The sequence below is a fragment of the Budorcas taxicolor genome, chromosome 19 (assembly GCF_023091745.1).
Source record: "Budorcas taxicolor isolate Tak-1 chromosome 19, Takin1.1, whole genome shotgun sequence".
Taxonomy (NCBI): domain Eukaryota; kingdom Metazoa; phylum Chordata; class Mammalia; order Artiodactyla; family Bovidae; genus Budorcas; species Budorcas taxicolor.
In genome coordinates, this window is record NC_068928.1 from 41,005,669 (window position 1) to 41,029,385 (window position 23,717).

At 41.4% G+C, this 23,717-nt stretch overlaps 3 protein-coding genes across 3 annotated transcripts; all 3 read right to left on the reverse strand.

The window, feature by feature from the left end:
* Window positions 1-4,634: 4,634 nt before the first annotated feature.
* LOC128064961 (keratin-associated protein 4-11-like) lies at window positions 4,635-10,228 on the reverse strand. The gene is made up of 2 exons (XM_052658004.1): window positions 9,758-10,228; window positions 4,635-5,228 (listed from the first exon to the last, which is right to left on the reverse strand). Exons 1-2 carry the CDS (start codon window positions 10,226-10,228, stop codon window positions 4,635-4,637), a joined length of 1,065 nt encoding a protein of 354 aa, XP_052513964.1.
* Window positions 10,229-14,845: 4,617 nt separating this feature from the next.
* LOC128064865 (keratin-associated protein 4-9-like) lies at window positions 14,846-15,490 on the reverse strand. Its single transcript, XM_052657846.1, has one exon. The coding sequence runs from the start codon at window positions 15,488-15,490 to the stop codon at window positions 14,846-14,848; it is 645 nt and encodes a 214-aa protein (XP_052513806.1).
* Window positions 15,491-20,719: 5,229 nt separating this feature from the next.
* On the reverse strand, window positions 20,720-21,364 carry LOC128065692 (keratin-associated protein 4-9-like). Its single transcript, XM_052658933.1, has one exon. It carries the CDS (start codon window positions 21,362-21,364, stop codon window positions 20,720-20,722), a length of 645 nt encoding a protein of 214 aa, XP_052514893.1.
* Window positions 21,365-23,717: the final 2,353 nt, after the last annotated feature.

Here is a 23,717-nt window from a genome sequence, read left to right on the forward strand (position 1 = left end):
AAGCACTTAGCCATACTCACAGCTTTTAAATAGAAGAAACACATTTTTGCTGTTTGTCTCCCAGGCTAGGCAATCAGAATGGGATGTTTTGATTTATCTTTAAGTTGTACACAGGATATTTCATTACAAAAGCATTCGTTGTATATAAACATGTTTGGAATGATTAAGCCTTCAAAAATATGGATCCAAGAATTCTGTTGGATAGTAAGAGAACTTGACAGATAACTCCTCATCCTTTTCCTGTAGATACTTGGATGAGACACATGCCTAAGAAACAGCATGGCAATAGTTTAAAAAAGGGCTTCCCTGGTAAGTCAGCTGGTAAAGAATTTGCCTGCAATGTGGGAGACTTCGGTTCGATCTCTGGGTTTGGAAGATCCCCTGGAGAAGGGAATGGCTACCAGTTCCAGTATTCTGACCTGGAAAATTCCATGGGCTATATAGTCTATGGGGTCACAAAGAGCTAGACATGACTGAGCGACTTTCATTTTCAAAAGAATGACAGTTATTTTTTTAAGTCTTTATTTTTTAATTGGAGGATAATTCCTTTACAAGGTTGTGTAGCTTTCTGCAGTACAAAGTGATTCAGCCATAAGTATATATATGTCCCCTTCCTCTGATCCGCCCTCCCAACCGAATCCCATCCCACCCCTCTAGGTTCTCACAGAGCACCGGACTGAGCTTCCTATGTTATTTTTAAATGAAGAACTAAAATCAACATACATCTATACATCTTCAATAAAATGTGAGGAATAATGATATTTATCATTTGTAGAGTATTTATTATGCTTTATGTGGAGAAGGCGATGGCACCCCACTCCAGTACTCTTGCCTGAAAAATCCCATGGACGGAGGAGCCTGGTGGCCTGCAGTCCATGGGGTTTTGAAGAGTCGGACACAACTGAGCGACTTCACTTTCATTTTTCACTTTCATGCATTGGAGAAGGAAATGGCAACCCACTCCAGTGTTCTTGCCTGGAGAATCCCAGGGACGGCAGAGCCTGGTGGGCTGCCATCTATGGGGTCGCACAGAGTCGGACACGACTGAAGCGACTTAGCAACAGCATGCTAAATTTACCAGGCATTGTGTTCAGTTCACTGAGCATTGCACTGAATATCTTTTATTTATTTTGAATCTTTAATGCAAAATATAATATAGTGTGTATTCTTACTACTTCTTTTTTTTTTAATTTTTATTTTTACTTTATTTTACTCTACAATACTGTATTGGTTTTGCCATACATTAAGCAATAGGCCAAAGAAGCATAGAAACATTAAGAGGGAAAAAAAAATTGTGTAAGATTAAACAGAAGTTAAGCTGTTTAGGACAGCTGAGGAAGAGGTCAAAAATAAAGCTTGCAAGCCTTTGCTGAAGCCATGTCATCTTCCTGGAATGTTTCATCTTTGTCGTTATCTTTGCAAACTCCTATTCCTCTCAAAACCCCAGGTTTACCCTACTTGCTTCCTCCAGTGATTAACTACCCTGTTCAAATACAATTTGTCCCTGCATTGTGCTCTGTTTTTTGCACTCTCTGCTGAACCACAGTTGCTTTCTATCATTCCACTATTGTTATGCAGACGCCCTGAAGGCACGAACTATAAAATTTGTTTTTGCTACTGGGACAGAGCACATTAGTGACAAATGTTTGTCGAGTGAATGAAGGCTTTTGGATGACTTACGGGTATATAATGGTCCTTTAAAAAATATGACTCAGAGGGAGAGGGAGAGGGTGGGATGATTTGGGAGAATGGCATTGAAACATGTATACTATCATGTGAGAATCGAATCACCAGTCTATGTCCAATGCAGGATACAGCATGCTTGGGGCTGGTGCACAGGGATGACCCAGAGGGATGTTGTGGAGAGGGAGGTGGGAGGGGGGTTCATGTTTGGGATCACATGTACACCCGTGGTGGATTCATGTCAATGTATGGCAAAACCAATACAGTGTTGTAAAGTAAAATAAAGTAAAAAAAAAATTTTTTTTAATGTCTTTTTTGCCTGGTAGAGAAAAGTGGAAGAAACATTCCAATCAATGGGATCATGGTTACACCTTAGGATAACCATATTTGTTTATGTGACAAGCTACATGTCACCTGATAAAACACATTTGTAGAAGTTCAACTTTGATCCATAGAATTGTACATACCTTTAGGACACCATAGATACATATACTGTATTAACAAAGAAACAGATGTGATAGAAAGGAGGAGAACACAAGTGTTGACACTGGTTCTCTTCACTTGCAGACATCCCAATTTAGCTCTTTTTCGGGAGAAGTAACCACTACCACTAGTTTAATATCAATCAACAAAACATATTTGCTGAACATCTATTGTCTTTGTTTCAATTGCACCCAAAATAGATATTGAAACATAAATGTGAGTGCAAGTGGTTCACTTGGTGGGGGGTAGGGGGGCGGGGGGTGGGGGGAGGCGGTGGGGGTGGATTCTGGGACGTACACATGAGGAAATGAGAAAGCAAGGCAGGAGAAAGAAAAACCCATAAGTCTGGGTTAATAATGAGGTTGCCACTGTGGGTAACTGAGGAATGATTCCGGGGACATACCTGAGGCTGGGGGCTATTCCCTACCATGATTATACATCTAGAAAATCCCAAAGAATCACCTGAATATTCTTGTTAACAGTGAAGTTGACTGGCTCAGAACACTGATAGATTTCTTAAGCACTTAACAATATTTCTTCATAAATCTAATGCGAAACATGTATTCACAGTTCTCAGCATAAATATAAAAATATGTAAACAAATCTGTCAAATAATATACTTACCAGGTATTAGAGGAATGTATTAACATTGCCTGAAGGCCAAAAAATAATATTTGAATAAACATCAGAACAAAAAACTGTACAAGTAAAGCTGGGTTTCTGAATAAAGACATAATGTCATACAAAAGGATTCAATAAGAATTGGTTTTGAATGGGATTGGCAAAGACAAATGATGGGCAACTATTTTGATCATTCTTTTGTGTTATTCAAAATTTTTGAAAAAGCATGTGTGTGTATAAGTGACATAAATTCCTTAGAAAATAATAAAAGTACCTTAGATAAAATTCACAGTTCTCTCTATGGATTCATTTCCATAAATTTTCTTGGATTATGTTAAGCTTCTACTTACTATACACTAAAATATGAAAACTATACTGCAGGCAGTCTTTCCAGATCTCAGATTAACTGTTGTTAATTACAAATTGCTTTTCAGGACTGTTTGAGTTCCCTAGGAAGCAGACACAGAGGTGAAAATTAGCAAACAGGGCATTTATCGAGAAGTGCTCTTGGGACTAGTACTTCTAGGAGGAAAGAGAAGGGAAGTGAGCAGAAGTGGACAGTTGGAGAAATCAAGCTGGGATAGAGTTTCAGTGGACATCTAAGCATGGCGCTGGAAAGGTCCCTTTTTTTTGTTGGATGTAAAATCACAGTCACCAGCAATACCAAGGAACTGTCACCAAGTCTGTTTCATTGCTTTATACCACCTGCTGGGCACTGAAGGTAGCCCTACTATAAGTCAGAATAAACTGAATATTCTGAATAGTAGTAATAATAATAATAAACCAAATCTACTGAAGCCCTGGCTACCAGAATAAAGCAGAATTCCACTGTATACCTGTAGGAGCTTCCATGTTGGCTCAGAAGATAAAGAATCTGCCCTCAGTGCAAGAGACATGGGTTTGATCCATGGGGCAGAAAGATCCCCTGGAGAATGGAATGGCAACCCACTCCAGTGTTCTTGCCTGCAGAATTCTGTGGACAGAGGAGCCTGCTGGGCTACAATCCACGGGGTCGCATAAAGTTAGACCCAGTTGAGTGACTAACATTTTCACTGTGTATGTGGACGAAAGTCTCATTGTATGTGACCCAGTGTAGAAAATACATAGACTTTACTAAACTATCTATCCACTGCCTTATAGGTGAAAAAACCTTGAAAGCTGGTGTTGTTAAAAATCATGAATTGTGTTCAATCTTTCTAAATCTTTTCTCATGTTATTATATTCACAGATGCTCTATCACTTCAGTTTCACCCCTTTCCCCCATAAAGACTAGAACATGATTAATGTATCTATATTCTAGACATAACTAGTAGTGATCAGTGTCATTTGACCTCTCTTGAAGGTTGATAAATTTGTGCTGTTTGGCAGATGCAGGCAAAATTCAATTACTTTGGATCCATATGTAAACCCTTTTAAAAAAAAGAGAGTAACAATCAGATTCAAATTTCAGTGCCAGTAGGGGGACCTTTATTTAGGTTCATGGAAATAACAAGACATAAGAAAATCTTTAACAAAGAGTACACCAAAAAATCTTTGTTGTATTTCCATATCAGAGATAAAAATCAGTGGACCCACAAGTGATGGAGACAAATTCCTTAAGCATCATTAAGAAATGTCCTGAAGAAAAAGGGAGGAGTGTTTAGAAATTGTAATTTCCTGGGAGATTCTGAGTGATCTCATTTGTATGGGAGGGACTTTGGAGAGAAGATAGAACGTGGGCTCAGTATGTCTGGTGTTTGTTTATGAAATTCAAGGGACCAGTTCTCTTGAACCCTCCACATGTTAAAAAGAAGCTCTGCAACCGTGGGAGGGAGGAAATGAGGAAGCAGTACGTTCAAAGCAGAGATTCAGCAGCAAGAGGAGGGACAGCACACGGGGCGGGGGCAGGTGGAGATGACACAGGTGGGGCGATAGCAAGTGGTGCGGCAGGAGACCCGGCCGCACACTGGGCGCAGGCAGCAGCTCGGGCGGCAGCAGCTGGAGCCACAGCAAGAGGGGCGGCAGCAGCTGGAGATGCGGGGGCAGGTGGGCTGGCAGCACACAGGCTGGCAGCACCGGGGCCTGCAGCAGCTGGAGACGCAGCAGGTAGGCCTGTAGCAGCTGGACTCACAGCAGGAGGGGCGGAAGCAACTAGAGATGCAGCAGATGGGGCGAGGGCAGGTGGGCTGGCAGCACACAGGCTGGCAGCACTGGGGCCTGCAGCAGCTGGAGATGCAGCAGGTAGGCCTGTAGCAGCTGGAGCCACAGCTGGAAACAGAGCAGGAGGGGCGGGAGCAGCTAGAGATGCAGCAGGTGGGGCGAGGGCAGGTGGGCTGGCAGCAGACGGGGCGGCAGCAGCTGGACACACCACAGCTGGGGCGGCAGCAGGTGGTCCTGCAGCAGGTGGTCTGGCAGCAGCTGGGGCGGCAGCAGGTCTCCTGGCAGAGACTTCGGCCACAGCTCTGGTCAGAGCAGACGGAGCCACAACAGGAGCTGACCATGGTGTCAGAGGGTGGAGGTTCTGGGTGAGTTTCCAGGAAAATGAATTTCTTGAGTCTGAGTGTCTCCTCGGCCAGCAGCCCCCTTTATACCCTGCAGAAGAGCTGCTATCATGACATCATTTCCTTGTTATTGTTTACCCTCTTAGGAAAATTGATCATTTAATTGCATAACTGTGTGTATTCAGTATTCGAAAATGGAGAAAACAATACCTTTCCTTTTCCTGGTAAGCGCCTGTGTATCCAATTGAAAGCCCTGTCCTAGTTCTTCCCTAGTGGGTGTCACCTTTACTCCTGGTTGGTTCAATGCTTGCAAGGCATTAGTCGTATGACTCTAACACTTATTTTTTGAATGTGATATTCTCTCCTATCACTGCTCTCCAAAATTCAGAGAGAAAAAGTTTCTTACATGACTCATGTATATTTTGTTGTCAAGGGTGAGGGGAATAAGTGCTGGTGAGGTTAAACATGAAAAGGAATTAGAAAGATGTTTGGGGGCAGGGTGTCCCACATATTATATGGATGAATGTGATCCTATGTGGGCATCTTGGATGGTGAGAAAGATAGTTACACTACAAGGAAGTTTCAAATTATGTGTCTGATTTCATTCCACTGTCTCAAGCACTGCTAACAGTACTCACAGCTTTTAAATAGAAGAAACACATTTTCCCCAGGCTAGTCTCCCAGGCTAGGCAACCAGAATGGGATATTTTGATTTATCTTTTAGTTGTCAGACTTGTACACAGGATATTTCATTACAAAAGAATTCATTATATATAAACATGTTTGGAATTATTAAGCCTTCAATAATATGGATCCGAGACACTCTGTTGGGTAGTAAGAGAACTTGACAGATAACTCCTTATTTTTTCCTGTGTATGCTTGAATGAGACGCATGCATTAAAAAGAGTTTGGCAATAGTTAAAAGAAGGGCTTCCCAATAGCTCAGCTGGGAAAAAATCCGCCTGCAATGTGGGAGACCTGGATTCGATTCCTGGGTTGGGAAGATCCCCTGGAGAAGCGAACAATTACCCATGCCTGTATTTTAACCAGGATAATTCCATGCACTGTATAGTCCATAGGGTCACAAAGAGCTGGACATGACTGAGCGACTTTCATTTTCAAAAGAATGACAGTTATTTTTTTAAGTCTTTATTTTTTAATTGGAGGATAATTCCTTTACAAGGTTGTGTAGCTTTCTGCAGTACAACAATATGATTCAGCCATAAGTATATATATATCCCCTCCCTCTGATCCGCCCTCCCACTCCAATCACATCCCACCCCTCTAGGTTGTGATAGAGCATAGGACTGAGCTTCCTATGTTATTTTTAACTGAAGAACTAAAATCGACATATATAGTATGTGGAAAAGTCCCACACATCTTCAATAAAAGGTGAGGAATAATAATATTTATCATTTGGGAAATATTTACTATTCGTTATGCTAAACTCACTAGACACTGTGCTGAGTTCACTGAGCATTGTGCTGAATATCTTATATTTGTTTTGAATCTTTAATGCAGCATATAATATAGTGTGTTTTCTTACTACTTCTTTAAGCAATAGGCCAAAGAAGCATAGAAACGTTAACAGGGGGGGAAAAAAAAAACAAAAAACACTTCTGTAACATTAAACAGAAGTTAAGCTGTTTTAGGACAGCTGAGGAAGGGGTGAAAAATAAAGCTTGCAAGCCTTTGCTGAAGCCGCTTCATTCCATGTTTCATCTTTGTCGTTATCTCTGCAAACTCCTATTCCTCTCTCAAAACCCAGGATTCCCCTGTATGCTTCCTCCGAATGATTAACTACCCTGTTCAAATACAATTTGTCCCTGCATTGTGCTCTGAATTTTGCACTCTCTGCGATGCAGACACCCTGAGGGCATGAACTATAAAATTTAATTTTGTTTCTGGGACAGAGCACATTAGTGACAAATGTTTGTCGAGTGAATGAAGGCTTTTGGATAAATTAAGGGTATGTAATGGTCCTTTAAAAAATATGTCTGTTTTGCCTGGTGGAGAAAAGTGGGAGAAACATTCCAAACAAAGGGATCATGGTTACAGGACACCATGGATACATATACTGTATTAACACAGAAACAGATATGATAGAAAGGAGGTGAATACATATATTGATACTGGTTCTCTTCACTTCCAGACATCCCAATTTAGCTCTCTTTTGTGAGAATTAGCCACCATCCCTGGTTTAAAAGTATATATTGAGACAAAGATGTGAGTGCAAGTAGTTTACTTTGGGGGGCGATTCCGGGAAGTACACCTGAGGAAGTGGGAAAGCAAGGCAGGAATGAAAGAAAAACCCATACGTCTATAATAATGCGGTTACACTGTGGGTAGTTGGGGAATAAATCTGGCGACATACCTGAGGCTGGGGGCTATTAGCCGCCATGATTGTATGTCTAGAAAATCCCACAAAATCAACTGAATATTATTGTCAACAGTGAAGTTGGCTGATATAGAAAACTGATGGATTTCCTATGCATTTAGCAGGATTTCCTCATAAAATGTAATGGGAAAATGAATTCACAGATCTGAGCAATAAATATAAAAATATGTAAATAAATCTGTAAAATAATATACTTACCTGGTATTGGAGGAATGTATTAACATTTCCTGAAGGCCAAAAAATATTTGAGTAAACATCACAACAAAAAAATGTATGACTAAAGCTTGTTAGTGAATAAAGACATAAATGTCATACAAATGCATTCAATAAGAATGTATCTACATTTTAAAACTAGGTTTTGAATGGGATTGCCAAAGCCTAATGATAGGAAACTAAATTTTGATCACATTCTTCTGTGTTATTTAAATTTTTTAAAAAGCCATGTGTTTATGTATAAGTGACATAAAACCTTTAGAAAAGAATATATGTAATTTAGATAAAATTCACAGTTCTCTCTACAGATTCAGTTTCATAAGCTTCCTATGTCTATGTTTAAGCTCATACATATTATACACTAAAAGATGAAAACTACATTTCAGGCAGTCTTTCCAGCTCTCAGATTAATTACTGTGAAATACCAGTTGCTTTGGGGGACTGTTTGAGTTCCCTAGGAAGCAGACCCAGAGATTGAAATATGCACACAGGATGTTTATTGAGAAGTGCTCATGAGATTAGCAGTTCTAGAAGGAAAGAGAAGGGAAGTGAGCAGAAGTGGACAGCTGGGGAAATCAATCTAGGAAAAAGTTTCAGTGGACATCTAAGCATGGCACTGGAAAGGTCCCTTTTTTTTCTTGGACATAAAATCACACATTCCAGCAATACCTAGGAACTGTCACAAGTCTGTTTCAATCATTTATATCCCCTGCTTGGCACTGAAGGTAGAATAAACTGAATATAAGGCAGAATAAACTGAATATTCTGAATAATAATAATAAATCAAATCTATTGAAGCTCTGGCTACAAAAATAAAACAGAACTCCACTGTATATCTAGGGGCTTCCATTGTGGCTCAGAAGATAAAGAATCTGTCAGCAATGCAGGAGACCTGGGTTCGACCCCTGGGGCAGAAAGATCCCCTGGAGAATGGAATGGCAACCCGTTCCAGTATTCTTGCCTGCAGAATACTGTGGACAGAGGAGCCTGCTGGGCTACAATCCACGGGGTCGCATAGAGTTAGAGCCAGCTGAGTGACTAACATTTTCACTGTGTATGTGGATGAAGGACTCATGGCATGGACCCGAAGCAGAAAATATATAGACTTTACTAAACTATCTATCCACTGCTTTTATGGGTGAAAAAAACCCTGAAAGGTGGTGGTGTTAAAAGTCATGAATTGCGTTCATTCTTTCCAAAACGTTCCTCCTGTTATTATATTCATAGATGCCTTATCACTACAGTTTCACCCTTTTGCCCCATAAAGACTAGAAAATGATTATTTATCTATTTTCTAAACATAACTAATAGTGATCAGTGTTATTTGACCTCTCTTGAAGGTTGATCAATTTGTGCTGTTTGGTAGTACAGGCGAAATACAATTACTTTGGAATGAAATGTAAATACTTAAAAAAAAGAAAGAGAGTAACAATCAAATTCAATTTTCAGTGTCACTAGGAGGACGTTTATTTAGGTTCTTGGAAATAACAAGACATAAGAAAATCTTTAACAAAGAGTACACCAAAAAATCTGACATCTGACATGGATTTCCATGTCAGAGAGAGAAAAATCGGTGTCCCCACAAGTGATGGAGACAATTCCTAAAGCATGAAGAACATATGTCCTAAAAAAATAAGGAAGAGTGCTGGGAGAACGTAATTTCCTTGAACATTCTGAGTGATCTCATTTAGAAGGGAGGGAGTTTGGACAGAAGTTAAATGTGGGCTCAGTACACCTGATGTTTGCTTATGAAATTCAAGGGACCAGTTCTCTAGAACCCTCCACGTTTTAAAAAGATCTCTGCAACTGTGGGGAAGGAGGAAATGAGGAAGCAGTTCATCAAAGCAGAGATTCAGCAGCAAGAGGAGGGACAGCACACGGGGCGGGGGCAGGTGGAGATGACACAGGTGGGGCGATAGCAAGTGGTGCGGCAGGAGACCTGGCCACACACTGGGCGCAGGCAGCAGCTCGGGCGGCAGCAGCTGGAGCCACAGCAAGAGGGGCGGCAGCAGCTGGAGATGCGGGGACAGCTGGGCTGGCAGCACACAGGCTGGCAGCACTGGGGCCTGCAGCAGCTGGAGATGCAGCAGGTAGGCCTGTAGCAGCTGGAGCCACAGCTGGACCCACAGCAGGTGGGGCGGGAGCAGCTAGAGATGCAGCAGGTGGGGCGAGGGCAGGTGGGCTGGCAGCAGACGGGGCGGCAGCAGCTGGACACACCACAGCTGGGGCGGCAGCAGGTGGTCCTGCAGCAGGTGGTCTGGCAGCAACTCGGACGGCAGCAGGTCTCCTGGCAGAGACTTCGGCCGCAGCTCAGGTCAGAGCAGACGGAGCCACAACAGGAGCTGACCATGGTGTCAGAGGGTGGAGGTTCTGGGTGAGTTTCCAGGAAAATGAGTTTCTTGAGTCCGAGAGTCTTCTCGGCCTGCAGTCCATTTATACCCTGCTGAAGAGCTGCTACCATGACATCATAATTTCCTCGTTATTGTTTACCCTCCTAGGAAAATTGATCATTTAATTACATAATTGTTTGTTTATCATTCAGTATTTGAAAGTGGAGAAAATAGTTCTTTTCCTTTTCCTGGTATGCTCCTGTGTGTCCAATTGAAAGCCCTATCTCACTTCTTCTGTAGTGGGTGTCACTGTTGCTCCTGCTGGGTTCAATGTCTCACAAAGCATTAGTCGTATGACTCTAACACTTTTTTTTAGAATGTGACATTCTCTCCTATCATCGCTCTCTGAACTTCAGAGAGAAAAAGTTTCTTATATGGCTCATGTATATTTTGTTGTCAAGGACAAGGAGAAAAAGTGCTGGTCAGGTGAAACACTGGAAACGAATCAGAAAGAAAGATGTCTGGGGGGATGATGTCCCACAAATAATATGGATGATTGATATCCTATGTGGGCATCTTGGATGGTAAGGAAGATAGTTAGACCACAAGGAAGTTTCAAATTCTGTGTCTGATTTCATTCCACTGTATCAATCACTTAGCAATACTCACAACTTTTACATAGAAGAAAAATATTTTTGCTGTATGTCTCCCAGGCTAGGCAACAAGAATGGGATATTTTGATTTATCTTTTAGTTGTCAAACTCGTACACAGGATATTTCATTACAAAAGCATTCAGTAATTACAAACATGTTTGGAGTTGTTAAGCCTTCAATAATATGGATCCAAGACTTTCTGTTGGATAGTAAGAGAACTTGACAGATAACTCCTCATCTTTTTCCTGTAGATACTTGAATGAGACACATGCATAAGAAACAGTCTGGCAATAGCTGAAAGAAGGGCTTCCCTGATAGCTCAGCCAGAAAGGAATCTGCCTGCAGTGTGGGAGACCTCGGTTTGATCTCTGGGTTAGGAAGATCCCTGGAGAAGGAAACAGCTACCCATTCCAGTAATCTGACCTGGAGAATTCTGTGGACTGTGTAGTCAATGGGATCACAAACAGCTAGACTCGACTGAGTGACTTTCATTTTTGAAAGAATGACAGTTATTTTTTTAAGTCTTTATTTTTTAATTGGAGGATAATTCCTTTACAAGGTTGTGTAGCTTTCTGCAGTACAACAATGTGATTCAGCCATAAGTATATATATGTCCCCTCCCTCTGATCCGCCCTCCCAACCCAATCCCATCCCACCCCTCTAGGTTTTCATAGAGCACCGGACTGAGCTTCCTATGTCTTTTTTTTAACTGAAGAACTGAAATCAACATATACAGTATGTGGACAAGTTCCATACATCTTCAGTAAAAGTGAGGGATAATGATATTTATCATTCGTAGAGTATTTACTGTGCATTATGCTAAATTCACTAGGCACTGTGCTGAGTTCACTAAGCATTGTGCTGAATATCTTATATTTGTTTTGAATCGTTAATACAGCATATAATATAGTGTGTATTCTTACTAGTTCTTTAAGCAGTAGGGAAAGAAGCATAGAAATGTTAAGAGGAAAGAGGAAAAAGAAAAAAGACTTGTGTAAGATTAAACAGAAGTTAAGCTGTTTTAGGACAGCTGAGGAAGAGGTGGAAAATAAAGCTTGTACGCCTTTGCTGAAGCTGTTTCATCTTCCTGGAACGTTTCATCATTGTCGTTATCTCTGCAAACTCCTATTCCTCTGTCAATACCCCAGGTTTCCCATGAATGCTTCCCCCCAATGAGTAACTGCCCCATTCAAATATAATTTGTCCCTGCATTGTGCTCTGAATTTTGCACTCTCTGCTGTGCCACAGTTATTATCTGTCATTCCACTTCTGTGATGCAGATCCCGTGAAGGCATGAACTATAAAATTTAACTTTGTTACTGAGACAGAGCACATTAGTGACAATGTTTATCGAGTGAATGAAGGCTTTTGGGTGACTTATGGGTATGTAATGGTCCTTTAAAAAATAGTCTGTTTTGCCTGGTTGAGAGAAGTGGGAGAAACATTCCAAACAAAGGGATCGTGGTTACACTTGAGGAAAACCACATTTGCTCATGTGGCAAGCAACGTGTCACCTGATAGAACACATTTATGGAAGTTCAAATTCGATCCATAAAATGGAATTTACTTATAGGACACCATGGACACATTTGTTGTATAAACACAGAAACAGATATGATAGAAAAGAGGTGAACACAAGTATTGACACTGGTTCTCTTCTTTTCCAGACATCCCAAGTTAGCCCTCTTTTGTGAGAAGTAACCACCATCACTGGTTTAATGTTAATCAGCTAAAATTATTGGCTGAACATCCATTGTCTATGTTTGAATTTCACCCAAAGTAGTATGGGAAGGTATTCTGGGAAGTATACATGAGGAAGTTGGAAAACAAGGCAGCAATGAAGAAAAACCCTCAACTCTGAGTTAATTATGTGGTTACCAGTTACCACCAGGGTAACTGAGGAATGAATATGGGGACATACTGAGGCTGGAGGATATTAGCTACCATGACTATATGTCTAGAAAATCCCACAGAATCAGCTGAATATTATTGTTAACAGTGAAGTTGGCTGGCTTAGAAAATGGATGGATTTCCTGTGCACTTAGCAATATTTCTTCATAAAATGTAACGGGAAACATGTATTCACAGTCCTTAATAAGAAATATAAAAAATACGTAAATAAATCTGTCAAATAATATACTTACTTGCTATTGGAGAAATGCATTAACATTGCCTGAATGCCAAAAATTATTATTTGAATAAACATCAGAACAAAATAATATTCAACTGGGTTAATGAATATTCAGCTAGGTTAATGAATAAAGACATAAATGTCATACAAATGCACTCAGTAAGAATATATCTCTGTAAAAATAGGTTTTGAATGGGACTGGCAACTATTGATAGGAAACTCACTTGATCACGTCCTTTTGTTATTTAGATTTTTAGAAAAAGCATGTGTATAAGTGACATAAAATCCTTAGAAAAGAATAAAAGTACTTCAGATAAAATTCGCAGTTCTCTCCACAGATTCATTTCCATAAGTTTTCTACATTTATGTTTAAGCTCCTACTTATTTTACACTAAAAGATGAAAACTAGATTTCAGGCAGTCTTTCCAGCTCTCAGATTAACTGTTGTGATTTACATATTGCTTTTTGGGACTGTTTGAGTTCCCTAGGAAGGAGACCCAGAGATGAAAACTAGTAAACAGGATGTTTATCGAGAAGTGCTCTTGGAATTAGTACTTCTAGAAGGAAAGGGAAGGGAAGTGAGCAGAAGTGGACAGCTGGAGAAATCAAGCTGGGATAGAGTTTCAGTGGACATCTAAGCATGGCACTGGAAAGGTCTTGAACATAAAATCACAGTCTCCAGGAATACCTAGGAACCATCACCACGTCTGTTTCATTGCTTTATATCACCTGCCTGGCACTAAAGGTAGCCCCTCTATAAGGCAGAATACACTGAATATTCTGAATAGTAATAATAATAAACCAAATGTACTGAAGCCCTGGCTACCAGAATAAAGCAGAACTCTACTGTAGATGTAGGGGCTTCCAGGGTGGCTCAGAAGATCAAGAATCTGCCCGCAGTGCAGGAGGCCTGGGTTCAATCCTTGGGGCACAAAGATCCCCCAGAGAATGGAATGGCAACCCACTCCAGTATTCTTGGCTGCAGAATTCCATGGACAGAGCAACCTGGTGGGCTATAATCCATGGGGTCGCAAAGAGCTGGACACAGCTGAATGACTAACATTTTCACTCTGTATATGGATGAAGGAATCATTGCATGTGACCCGAAGTAGAAAATACATAGACTTTACTAAACTATCTATGCAATGCTTTTATAGGTGAAAAAACTCTGAAAGCTGATATTGTTAAATTCATAAATTGTGTTAAGTCTTTTCAAAACTTTCCTCTTGTTAATATATTCATAGATGCTCTGTCACTTCTGTTTAACTCCTTTCCCCGCTAATGACTAGAAAATGATTAATTTGTCTGTTTTCTAGACATAAGTAGGCAGTGATCAATGTCATTTGACCTCTCTTGAATGTTGATTAATTAGTGCTGTTTCTCAGGTGCAGGTAAAATACAATTACTTTTGATCAAAATGTAAATGCTTAAACAAAAAGAAAAAGAGTAACAATCAGATTCAATTCTCAGTTCCAGGAGGACATTTATTTTGGTTCATGGAAATAAGAAGACATAAGAAAGAATACTCAAAAGGTTCATTGGAATTCTATGTCAGAGAGAGAAAAATCAGTGGCCCCAGAAGTGATGGAGACAAATTCCTTAAGTACAAAAAATAGATGTGCTGAAGAAAAAGGGAGGAGTTTTTGGGAGACTGTAATTTCCTGTGAGATTTTGAGTGATCTCATTCAGAAGAGAGGGAGCTAGGACAGAAGTTAGAACGTGTGCTCAGTATGCCTGATGTTTACTTATGACAGTCAAGAGACCAGTTCTCTTGAACCCTCCACATTTTAAAAAGAAGCTCTGCAACCGTGGGGAGGGAGGAAATGAGGAAGCAGTTCGTCAAAGCAGAGACTCAGCAGCAAGAGGAGGGACAGCACACGGGGCGGGGGCAGGTGGAGATGACACAGGTGGGGCGATAGCAAGTGGTGCGGCAGGAGACCCGGCCGCACACTGGGCGCAGGCAGCAGCTCGGGCGGCAGCAGCTGGAGCCACAGCAAGAGGGGCGGCAGCAGCTGGAGATGCGGGGGCAGGTGGGCTGGCAGCACACAGGCTGGCAGCACTGGGGCCTGCAGCAGCTGGAGATGCAGCAGGTAGGCCTGCAGCAGCTGGACCCACAGCTGGACCCACAGCAGGAGGGGCGGTAGCAGCTAGAGATGCAGCAGGTGGGGCGAGGGCAGGTGGGCTGGCAGCACACAGGCTGGCAGCACTGGGGCCTGCAGCAGCTAGAGATGCAGCAGGTAGGCCTGCAGCAGCTGGAACCACAGCTGGACCCACAGCTGGAGGGGCGGTAGCAGCTAGAGATGCAGCAGGTGGGGCGAGGGCAGGTGGGCTGGCAGCAGACGGGGCGGCAGCAGCTGGACACACCACAGCTGGGGCGGCAGCAGGTGGTCCTGCAGCAGGTGGTCTGGCAGCAGACGGGGCGGCAGCAGGTCTCCTGGCAGAGACTTCGGCCACAGCTCTGGTCAGAGCAGACAGAGCCACAACAGGAGCTGACCATGGTGTCAGAGGGTGGAGGTTCTGGGTGAATTTCCAGGAAAGTGAGTTTCTTGAGTCTGAGTGTCTCCTCTGCCCACAGCTCCCTTTATACTCTGCTGAAGAGCTGCTATCATGACATCATTATTTCCTTGTTATTGTTTACCCTCCTAGGAAAATTGATCATTTAATTACATAATTGTGTGTTTCTCATGCAGTATTACAAATTGGAGAAAATAAAACTTTTCCTTTTCCTGATATTGCTCATGTGTGTCCAATTGAAAGCCATATCCAAATTCTCCTTAGTGGGTGTCAGTTTTGCTCTTGGTGTGTTCAATGTCTTAACAAAGCATTAGTCATATAACTCTAACATTTTTGTTTGAATGTGATATTCTCTCCTGTCACTGCCCTCTGAACATCACAGAGAAAAAGTTTCTTATATGACTTATGTATATTTTGGTGTCAAGGGTGAGGGGAACATGTGCTGATAAGGTGAAGCACTGGAAAGGATATGGAAAGAAAGATGTTTGTGGGGGGGTTGTCCCACAAATAATAGGGATGATTGTGATACTCTGTAGGCATTTTGATGGTCAGGAAGATAGTTAGACCACAACAAAATTTCAAATTCTGTGTCTGTTTGGGCTTTACTGTCAGAAGCACTTAGCTATAGTCACAGCTTTTACGTAGAAGAAACACATTTTTACTGTGTCTCCCAGGCTTGGCAACAAGAATGGGATATTTTGATTTATCTTTTAGTTGTCAAACTTGTACACAAGATATTTCATTACAAAAACATTCAGTAATTACAAACATGTTTGGAGTCATTAAGCCTCCAATAATATGGATCCAAGACATTCTGTTGGATAGTAAGAGAACTTGACAGATAACTCCTCATCTTTTTCCCGTAGATACTTGAATGAGACACATGCATAAGAAACAGTCTGGCAATAGCTGAAAGAAGGGCTTCCCTGATAGCTCAGCCAGAAAGGAATCCGCCTGCAATGTGGGAGACCTGAGTTTGATCTCTGGGTTGGGAAGATCCCCTGGAGAAGGGAATGACTACCCATTCCAGTAATCTGACCTGGAGAATACTATGGACTGTGTAGTCAATGGGATCACGAAGAGCTGGACTCGACTGAGCGACTTTCATTTTCAAAAGAATGACCGTTATTTTTTTAATATAAATTTATTTATTTTAATTGGAGGTTAATTACTTTACAATATTGTGTTGATTTTGCCATACATCAACATTATTTTTTTAAGTCTTTATTTTTTAAATGGAGGATAAATCCTTTACAAGGTTGTATAGCTTTCTACAGTACAACAATGTGATTCAGCCATAAGTATGTATATATGTCCCCTCCTTCTGATCTGCCCTCCACCCCAATCCCATCCCACCCCTCTAGGATTTCATAGAGCACCAGATTGAGCTTCATATGTTATTTTTAACTGAAGAACTAGAATTAGCATGTATAGTATGTGGATATGTTCCATACATCTTCAATAAAATCTGAGGAACAATGATATTTATCATTTGTATTTACTATGCATTATGCTAAATTCACTAGGCATTATGCTGAGTTCACTAAGCACTGTGCTGAATATCTTATATTTGTTTTGAATCTTTAATACAGCATATAATACAGTGTATATTCTTAATACTTCTTTAAGCAATAGGCCAAAGAAGCATAGAACTGTTGAGGAAAAAAGAAAAAAACTTGTGTAAGATTAAACAGAAGTCAAGCTGTTTTAGGACAGCTGAGGAAGAGGTGGAGAATAAAGCTTGCAAGCCTTTGCTGAAGCCGTTTCATCTTCCTGGAATGTTTCATCTTTGTCATTATCTTTGCAAACTATATTCCTCTATCAATACCCCAGGTTTCCCCTGATGCTTCCTCCCAGTGAGTAACTACCCTGTTCAAATACAATTTGTCCCTGCATTGTGCTCCGAATTTTGCACTCTCTGCTGTGCCACAGTTACTTTCGGTCATTTCAGTTCTGGGATGCAGATACCCTGAAGGCATGAACTATAAAATTTAATTGTGTCACTGAGACAGAGCACATTAGTGACAAATATTTGTCGAGTAAATGAAGGCTTTTGGATGACTTAAGGGTATGTAATGGTCCTTTAAAAAATACATCTGTTTTGCCTGGTTGAGAAAAGTGGGAGAAACATTCCAAACAAAGGGATCATGGTTACACTTGAGGAAAACCACATTTGCTCATGTGGCAAGCAATGTGTCACCTGATAAAACACATTTGTGGAAGTTCAAATTTGATCCATAGCGTGGATCTTACTTATAGGACACCATGGATACATGTGCTGTATAAACACAGAAACAGATATGATAGAAAAGAGGTGAACACATATGTTGACACTGTTTCTCTTCACTTACAGACATCCCAATTTAGCCCTCTTTTGTGAGAAGTAATCACCATCAAGTTAATGTCAATCAGCTAAAAATACTTGCTGAACATCTATTGTCTTTGTTTGAATTGCACCCAAAGTAGATACTGAGACAAAGATGTGAGTGCAAGTAGTTCACTTGGGAGTGGGGGGAAATTCTGGGAGGTACACATGAGGAAGTGGGAAAGCAAGGCAGGGACGAAAGAATACCCATAAGTCTGACTTAATAATGTGATTACCACCTGGGTAACTGGGGAATGAATCTGGGGCATACCTGAGGCTGGAGGCTATTCACCACCATGATTATATGTCTAGAAAATCCCAAGAATCTCCTGAATATTATTTTTAACAGTGAAGTTGGCTGACTTAGAAAAGTGATAGATTTCTTATGCACTTAGCAAGATTTCTTCATAAAAACTGATGGGAAACATGTATTCACAGTTCTCAACAATAAATATAAAAAATATGTAAGCAAATCTGTCAAATAATATACTTACCTTGTATTGGAGGGATGTAACATTGCCTGAAGGCCAAAAAATAATATTTGAATAAACATCAGAACAAAAAAAATGTGCAACTAAAGCTAGGTTTGTGAATAAAGACATAAATGTGATGCAAATGTATTCAATAAGAATGTATCTCTGTTTGTATAAATAGGTTTTCAGTGGGATTGGCAAAAACTAATAATAGGAAACCCACTTCTGAACACATTCTTTTGTGTTATTTAAATTTTTAAATAAAGCAGATATTGATGTATAAGTGACATAAAATCCTTAGCAAAGAATAAATGTACTGTAGATAAAATTCACAGTTGTCTCTACAGATTCATTTCCATAAGTTTTCTATGTTTATGTTTAAAGCTCCTACTTATTATACACTAAAGATGAAAAATAAATTTCAATCAGTCTTTCCAGCTCTTAGATTAACTGTTGTGAATTACAAATTGCTTTTCGGGACTGTATGAGTTCCCTAGCAAGCAGACCCAGAGATAAAAATTAGCAAACAGGATGTTTATTGAGAAGTGTTCCTGGGATTAGCACTTCTAGAAGGAAAGGGAAGGGAAGTGAGCAGAAGTTGCACTGGAAAGGTCCCTTTTTTGTCTTGAACATGAAATCACAGTCTCCAGGAATACCTAGGAACTGTCACCAGGCTGTTTCATTCATTTATATCATTTTCTTGGCACTGAAGGTAGCCCCTCTATAAGGCAGAATAAACTGAATATTCTGAATAATAATAGAAAACCAAATGTACTGAAACTCTGGCTACCAGAATAAGGCAGAACTCCCCTGTATATGTAGGAACTTCCATGGTGACTCAGAGATAAAGAATCTGCCCGCAGTGCAGGAGATCTGGGTTTGATCCCTGGGGCAGAAAGATCCCTGGAGAATGGAATGGCAATCCACTCCAGTATTACAACAGACTGTTTCCAAATAGGAAAAGGAGTACGTCAAGGCTGTATATTGTCACCCTGCTTATTTAACTTATATGCAGAGTATACCATGAGAAACGCTGGGCTGGATGAAGCACAAGCTGGAATCAAGATTGCCGGGAAAATATCAATAACCTCAGATATGCAGATGATACCACCCTTATGGCAGAAAGTGGAGAAGAACTAAAGAGCCTCTTGATGAAAGTGAAAGTGGAAAATGAAAAAGTTGGCTTAAAGCTCCACATTCAGAAAACTAAGATCATGGCATCTGGTCCCATCACTTCATGGCAAATAGATGGGGAAGCAATGGAAACAGTGGCAGACTTTATTGTTTTGGGGCTCCAAAATCACAGCAGATGGTGATTGCAGCCATGAAATTAAAAGACGCTTACTCCTTAGAAGGAAAGTTATGACCAACCTAGACAGCATATTAAAAAGCAGAAAATTGCTTTCTCAACAAAGTTCCATCTAGTCAAATCTATGGTTTTACCAGTAGTCATATATGGATGTGAGAGTTGGACCATAAAGAAAGCTGAGCACCGAACAATTGATGCTTTTGAACTGTGGTGTTGGAGAAGACTTTTGAGAGTCCCTTGGACTGCAAGGAGATCCATGTAGTCCATCCTAAAGGAAATCAGTCCTGAATATTCATAGGAAGAACTGATGTTGAAGTTGAAACTCCAATCCTTTGGGCATCTGATGTGATGGACTGACTGACTCATTTGAAAAGACTCTGATGCTGGGAAAGATTGAGGACGGGAGGAGAAGGGGACGACAGAGGATGAGATGGTTTGATGGCATCACCAACTCAATGGACATGAGTTTAGGTAAACTCCAGGAGTTGGTGATGGACAGGGAGGCCTGGCGTGCCGCAGTCCATGGTGTCACAAAGATTCAGACACGACTGAGCGACTGAACTGAACTGAACTGAAAGTTGATTAATTTGTGTTCTTTGGCAGGTGCAGGCAAAATGCAATTACTTTGGATCAAAATGTAAATACTTAAAGAAAGAGAGTAACAATCAGATTCAATTTTCAGTGCCAGTAGGAGGACATTTATTTAGGTTCATGGAAATATCAGGACATAAGAAAATCACCAAAAAATCTTCACTGGATTTCCATGTCAGAGAGATAAATTCAGTGGCCTCACAAGTGATTTAGACAAGTACCTTAAGCATGAAAAATAGATGTGCTGAAGAAAAAGGGAGGACTGTTGGGAGAAATTATTTGCTGGGAGATTCTGAGTGATTACATTTAGAAGTGGGGGAAGTTTGGAGAGAAGTTAGAACGTTTGCTCAGTATGCCTGATGTTTACTTATGACAGTCAAGAGACCAGTTCTCTTGAACCCTCCACATTTTAAAAAGAAGCTCTGCAACCGTGGGGAGGGAGGAAATGAGGAAGCAGTTCGTCAAAGCAGAGACTCAGCAGCAAGAGGAGGGACAGCACACGGGGCGGGGGCAGGTGGAGATGACACAGGTGGGGCGATAGCAAGTGGTGCGGCAGGAGACCCGGCCGCACACTGGGCGCAGGCAGCAGCTCGGGCGGCAGCAGCTGGAGCCGCAGCAAGAGGGGCGGCAGCAGCTGGAGATGCGGGGGCAGCTGGGCTGGCAGCATACAGGCTGGCAGCACCGGGGCCTGCAGCAGCTGGAGATGCAGCAGGTAGGCCTGTAGCAGCTGGAGCCACAGCTGGAAACACAGCAGGAGGGGCGGGAGCAGCTAGAGATGCAGCAGGTGGGGCGAGGGCAGGTGGGCTGGCAGCACACAGGCTGGCAGCACTGGGGCCTGCAGCAGCTGGAGACACAGCAGGTAGGCCTGTAGCAGCTGGAGCCACAGCTGGAAACACAGCAGGAGGGGCGGGAGCAGCTAGAGATGCAGCAGGTGGGGCGAGGGCAGGTGGGCTGGCAGCAGACGGGGCGGCAGCAGCTGGACACACCACAGCTGGGGCGGCAGCAGGTGGTCCTGCAGCAGGTGGTCTGGCAGCAGCTGGGGGAGCAGCAGGTCTCCTGGCAGAGACTTCGGCCGCAGCTCTGGTCAGAGCAGATGGAGCCACAACAGGAGCTGACCATGGTGTCAATGGAAGCAGTGGCGTTCCACAAGTGGGCTTGCAAGAGGGTGGTTTCTTGTTTTTGACTGTTTTCTTACCCCTGTCTCTTTTTATACTCTGCTTTTAGCTGGTCTTACCGTGAGCAATGCTTTTTCCTTGTTATTTTTCCTACTAGATAATCAACTAACATTACTACTAAGTTCATAATTGTGTTTATGAAGTTAATTATGCCAATATCTAAGCATCAATATCTAAAGCCTCATTTCCTTTTTCTACTGTTATAATTGTTCTCTTGTTTCTAATCTTGTTAAACCGTGTGTAACCACTTTGTTTTTCTTCCTCTAATGTGTCTTCTAAGTTGGAAATATCATGTGATATTCTATCACTGAGTTTTTATGTGTCACTTTTTTTCCTTCTTTGTGTATAACTCCATGATACTACTTTGAGAATGGCCCTGTCTCTTTTTATGTCAAAGTGGAAATAATGCACGCTACTGACAGGTAGAGTGCTGATAAGGAAATAAGAGGAAAGACTCTTGTTGGGAGTTCATGTACAGTGTGGGGAGACTGTGGTGGGGAGGTAGGCTTATTGACACACTTTTGTACAATGAGAGAAGACTAGGATGTGTTTCCTGGCTGATTAGAGAGTCAGGGGGTTACAAAAGACTTCCAGTCTCATTGTAATGACTACCCCAAGAGTTAGCTTCTAATTTTTCCTTTTCAGTGGTAAGAACTTTTCCCTATAGTGTGCCAAAAGCAAGTGGGTTTGACCTATCTTCATAAGCCAACATATACAATGAATTCCGCATTATACAGAAGGATTCATTTAAAGCATCTTTTTTCCTTGTACTCTTTCAAAATTTTGAATTCAAGTCATTCTGGTTAAAGAGGCTATAAATAGGCAAGCCTTGCTTTTTATCCTCCTGCTCAAGCTTAGTCGCTCAGTCATGTTCAACTCTTTGTGACCCTTTGGACTGTAGCCCTGCAGGCTCCTGTGTCCATAGGATTTTCCAGAAAAGATTATTGGAGTAGGTTGCCATTTTCTTCTCCATGCTCATTATCCTACAGACAGTCAAATGTGTTAAAAGGCAAGATTTTGACAAGTAGTCAAAACACCAAAGCATGAGTTTCCAAAACAAGTATTATGTGTTTAAAACAAGGATAAGCTGGGAAATTGGGATTGTTATATATACACTACTGTATATAGACAACTAACATAAAGAGGACCTACTGAATAGCACAGGAAACTTTACGCAATACTCTGTAGTACCTGTAAGGAAACAGCATCTAAAAAAGAGTGGACATATGTGTATGTGTGGGCTTCCCTGATGGTTCAGTTGATAAAGAATCTGCCTGCAATGCAGGAGACCTTGGTTTGATACCTGGGTCAGGAAGATTCGCTGGAGAAGAGACAGGCTACCCACACCAGTATTCTTGGTCTTCCCTACTGGCTCAGCTGGTAAAGAATCCACCTGCAATGCAGGAGACATGGGTTCGATCCCTGGGTTGGGAAGATCCCCTGGTGAAGGGAATGGCTACCTACTCCAGTATTCTGGCCTGGGGAATTCCATGGACTGTATAGTCCAAGGGGTCGCAAAGAGTTGGACACGACTGAGTGAATTTTACTTTCACTTTCATAAGTGTATGTGGAACTGGCTTACTTTGCTGTACAACAGAAACTAACACAATGTAAATCAACTATACTTCAATAAAATATTATAATAAAAATATCCTGGGAAAACCTTCCGCCCAATATATTGGAACTAATGTTTCTTTTTCATAATAGTTATAGATCCTTGGCCTTAGCTTAAACAGTTCTCTGATTACTCTTTTTTAAAAAAAATTTTTATTTTTACTTTATTTTACTTTACAATACTGTATTGGTTTTGCCATACATTGACATGAATCCACCACGGGTGTACATGAGTTCCCAAACATGAACCCCCCTCCTACCTCCCTCCCCATAACATCTCTCTGGGTCATCCCCATGCACCAGCCCCAAGCATGCTGTATCCTGCATCAGACATAGACTGGTGATTCGTTTCTTACATGATAGTATACATGTTTCAATGCCGTTCTCCCAAATCATCCCACCCTCTCCCTCTCCCTCAGAGCCCAAAAGTCTGCTCTACACATCTGTGTCTCTTTTGCTGTCTCGCATACAGGGTCATCATTACCATCTTTCTAAATTCCATATATATATGTTAGTATACTGTATTGGTGTTTTTCTTTCTGGCTTACTTCACTCTGTATAATCGGCTCCAGTTTCACCCACCTCATTAGAACTGATTCAAATGAATTCTTTTTAATGGCTGAGTAATACTCCATTGTGTATATGTACCACAGAATTTCTTATCCATTCATCTGCTGATGGAC

Excerpts from the sequence above, each read along its gene's own strand:
- LOC128065692 (XM_052658933.1), bottom strand. The coding sequence starts at position 21,364 with ATGGTCAGCTCCTGTTGTGGCTCCATCTGCTCTGACCAGAGCTGCGGC.
- LOC128064865 (XM_052657846.1), bottom strand. The coding sequence starts at position 15,490 with ATGGTCAGCTCCTGTTGTGGCTCTGTCTGCTCTGACCAGAGCTGTGGC.
- LOC128064961 (XM_052658004.1), bottom strand. The coding sequence starts at position 10,228 with ATGGTCAGCTCCTGTTGTGGCTCCGTCTGCTCTGACCTGAGCTGCGGC. Across the intron at positions 5,229-9,757 it reads TCTCCACCTGCCCCCGCCCC|AGCTGTGGCCGAAGTCTCTG; the intron begins GTGTGCTGTCCC and ends TGCTCTGACCAG.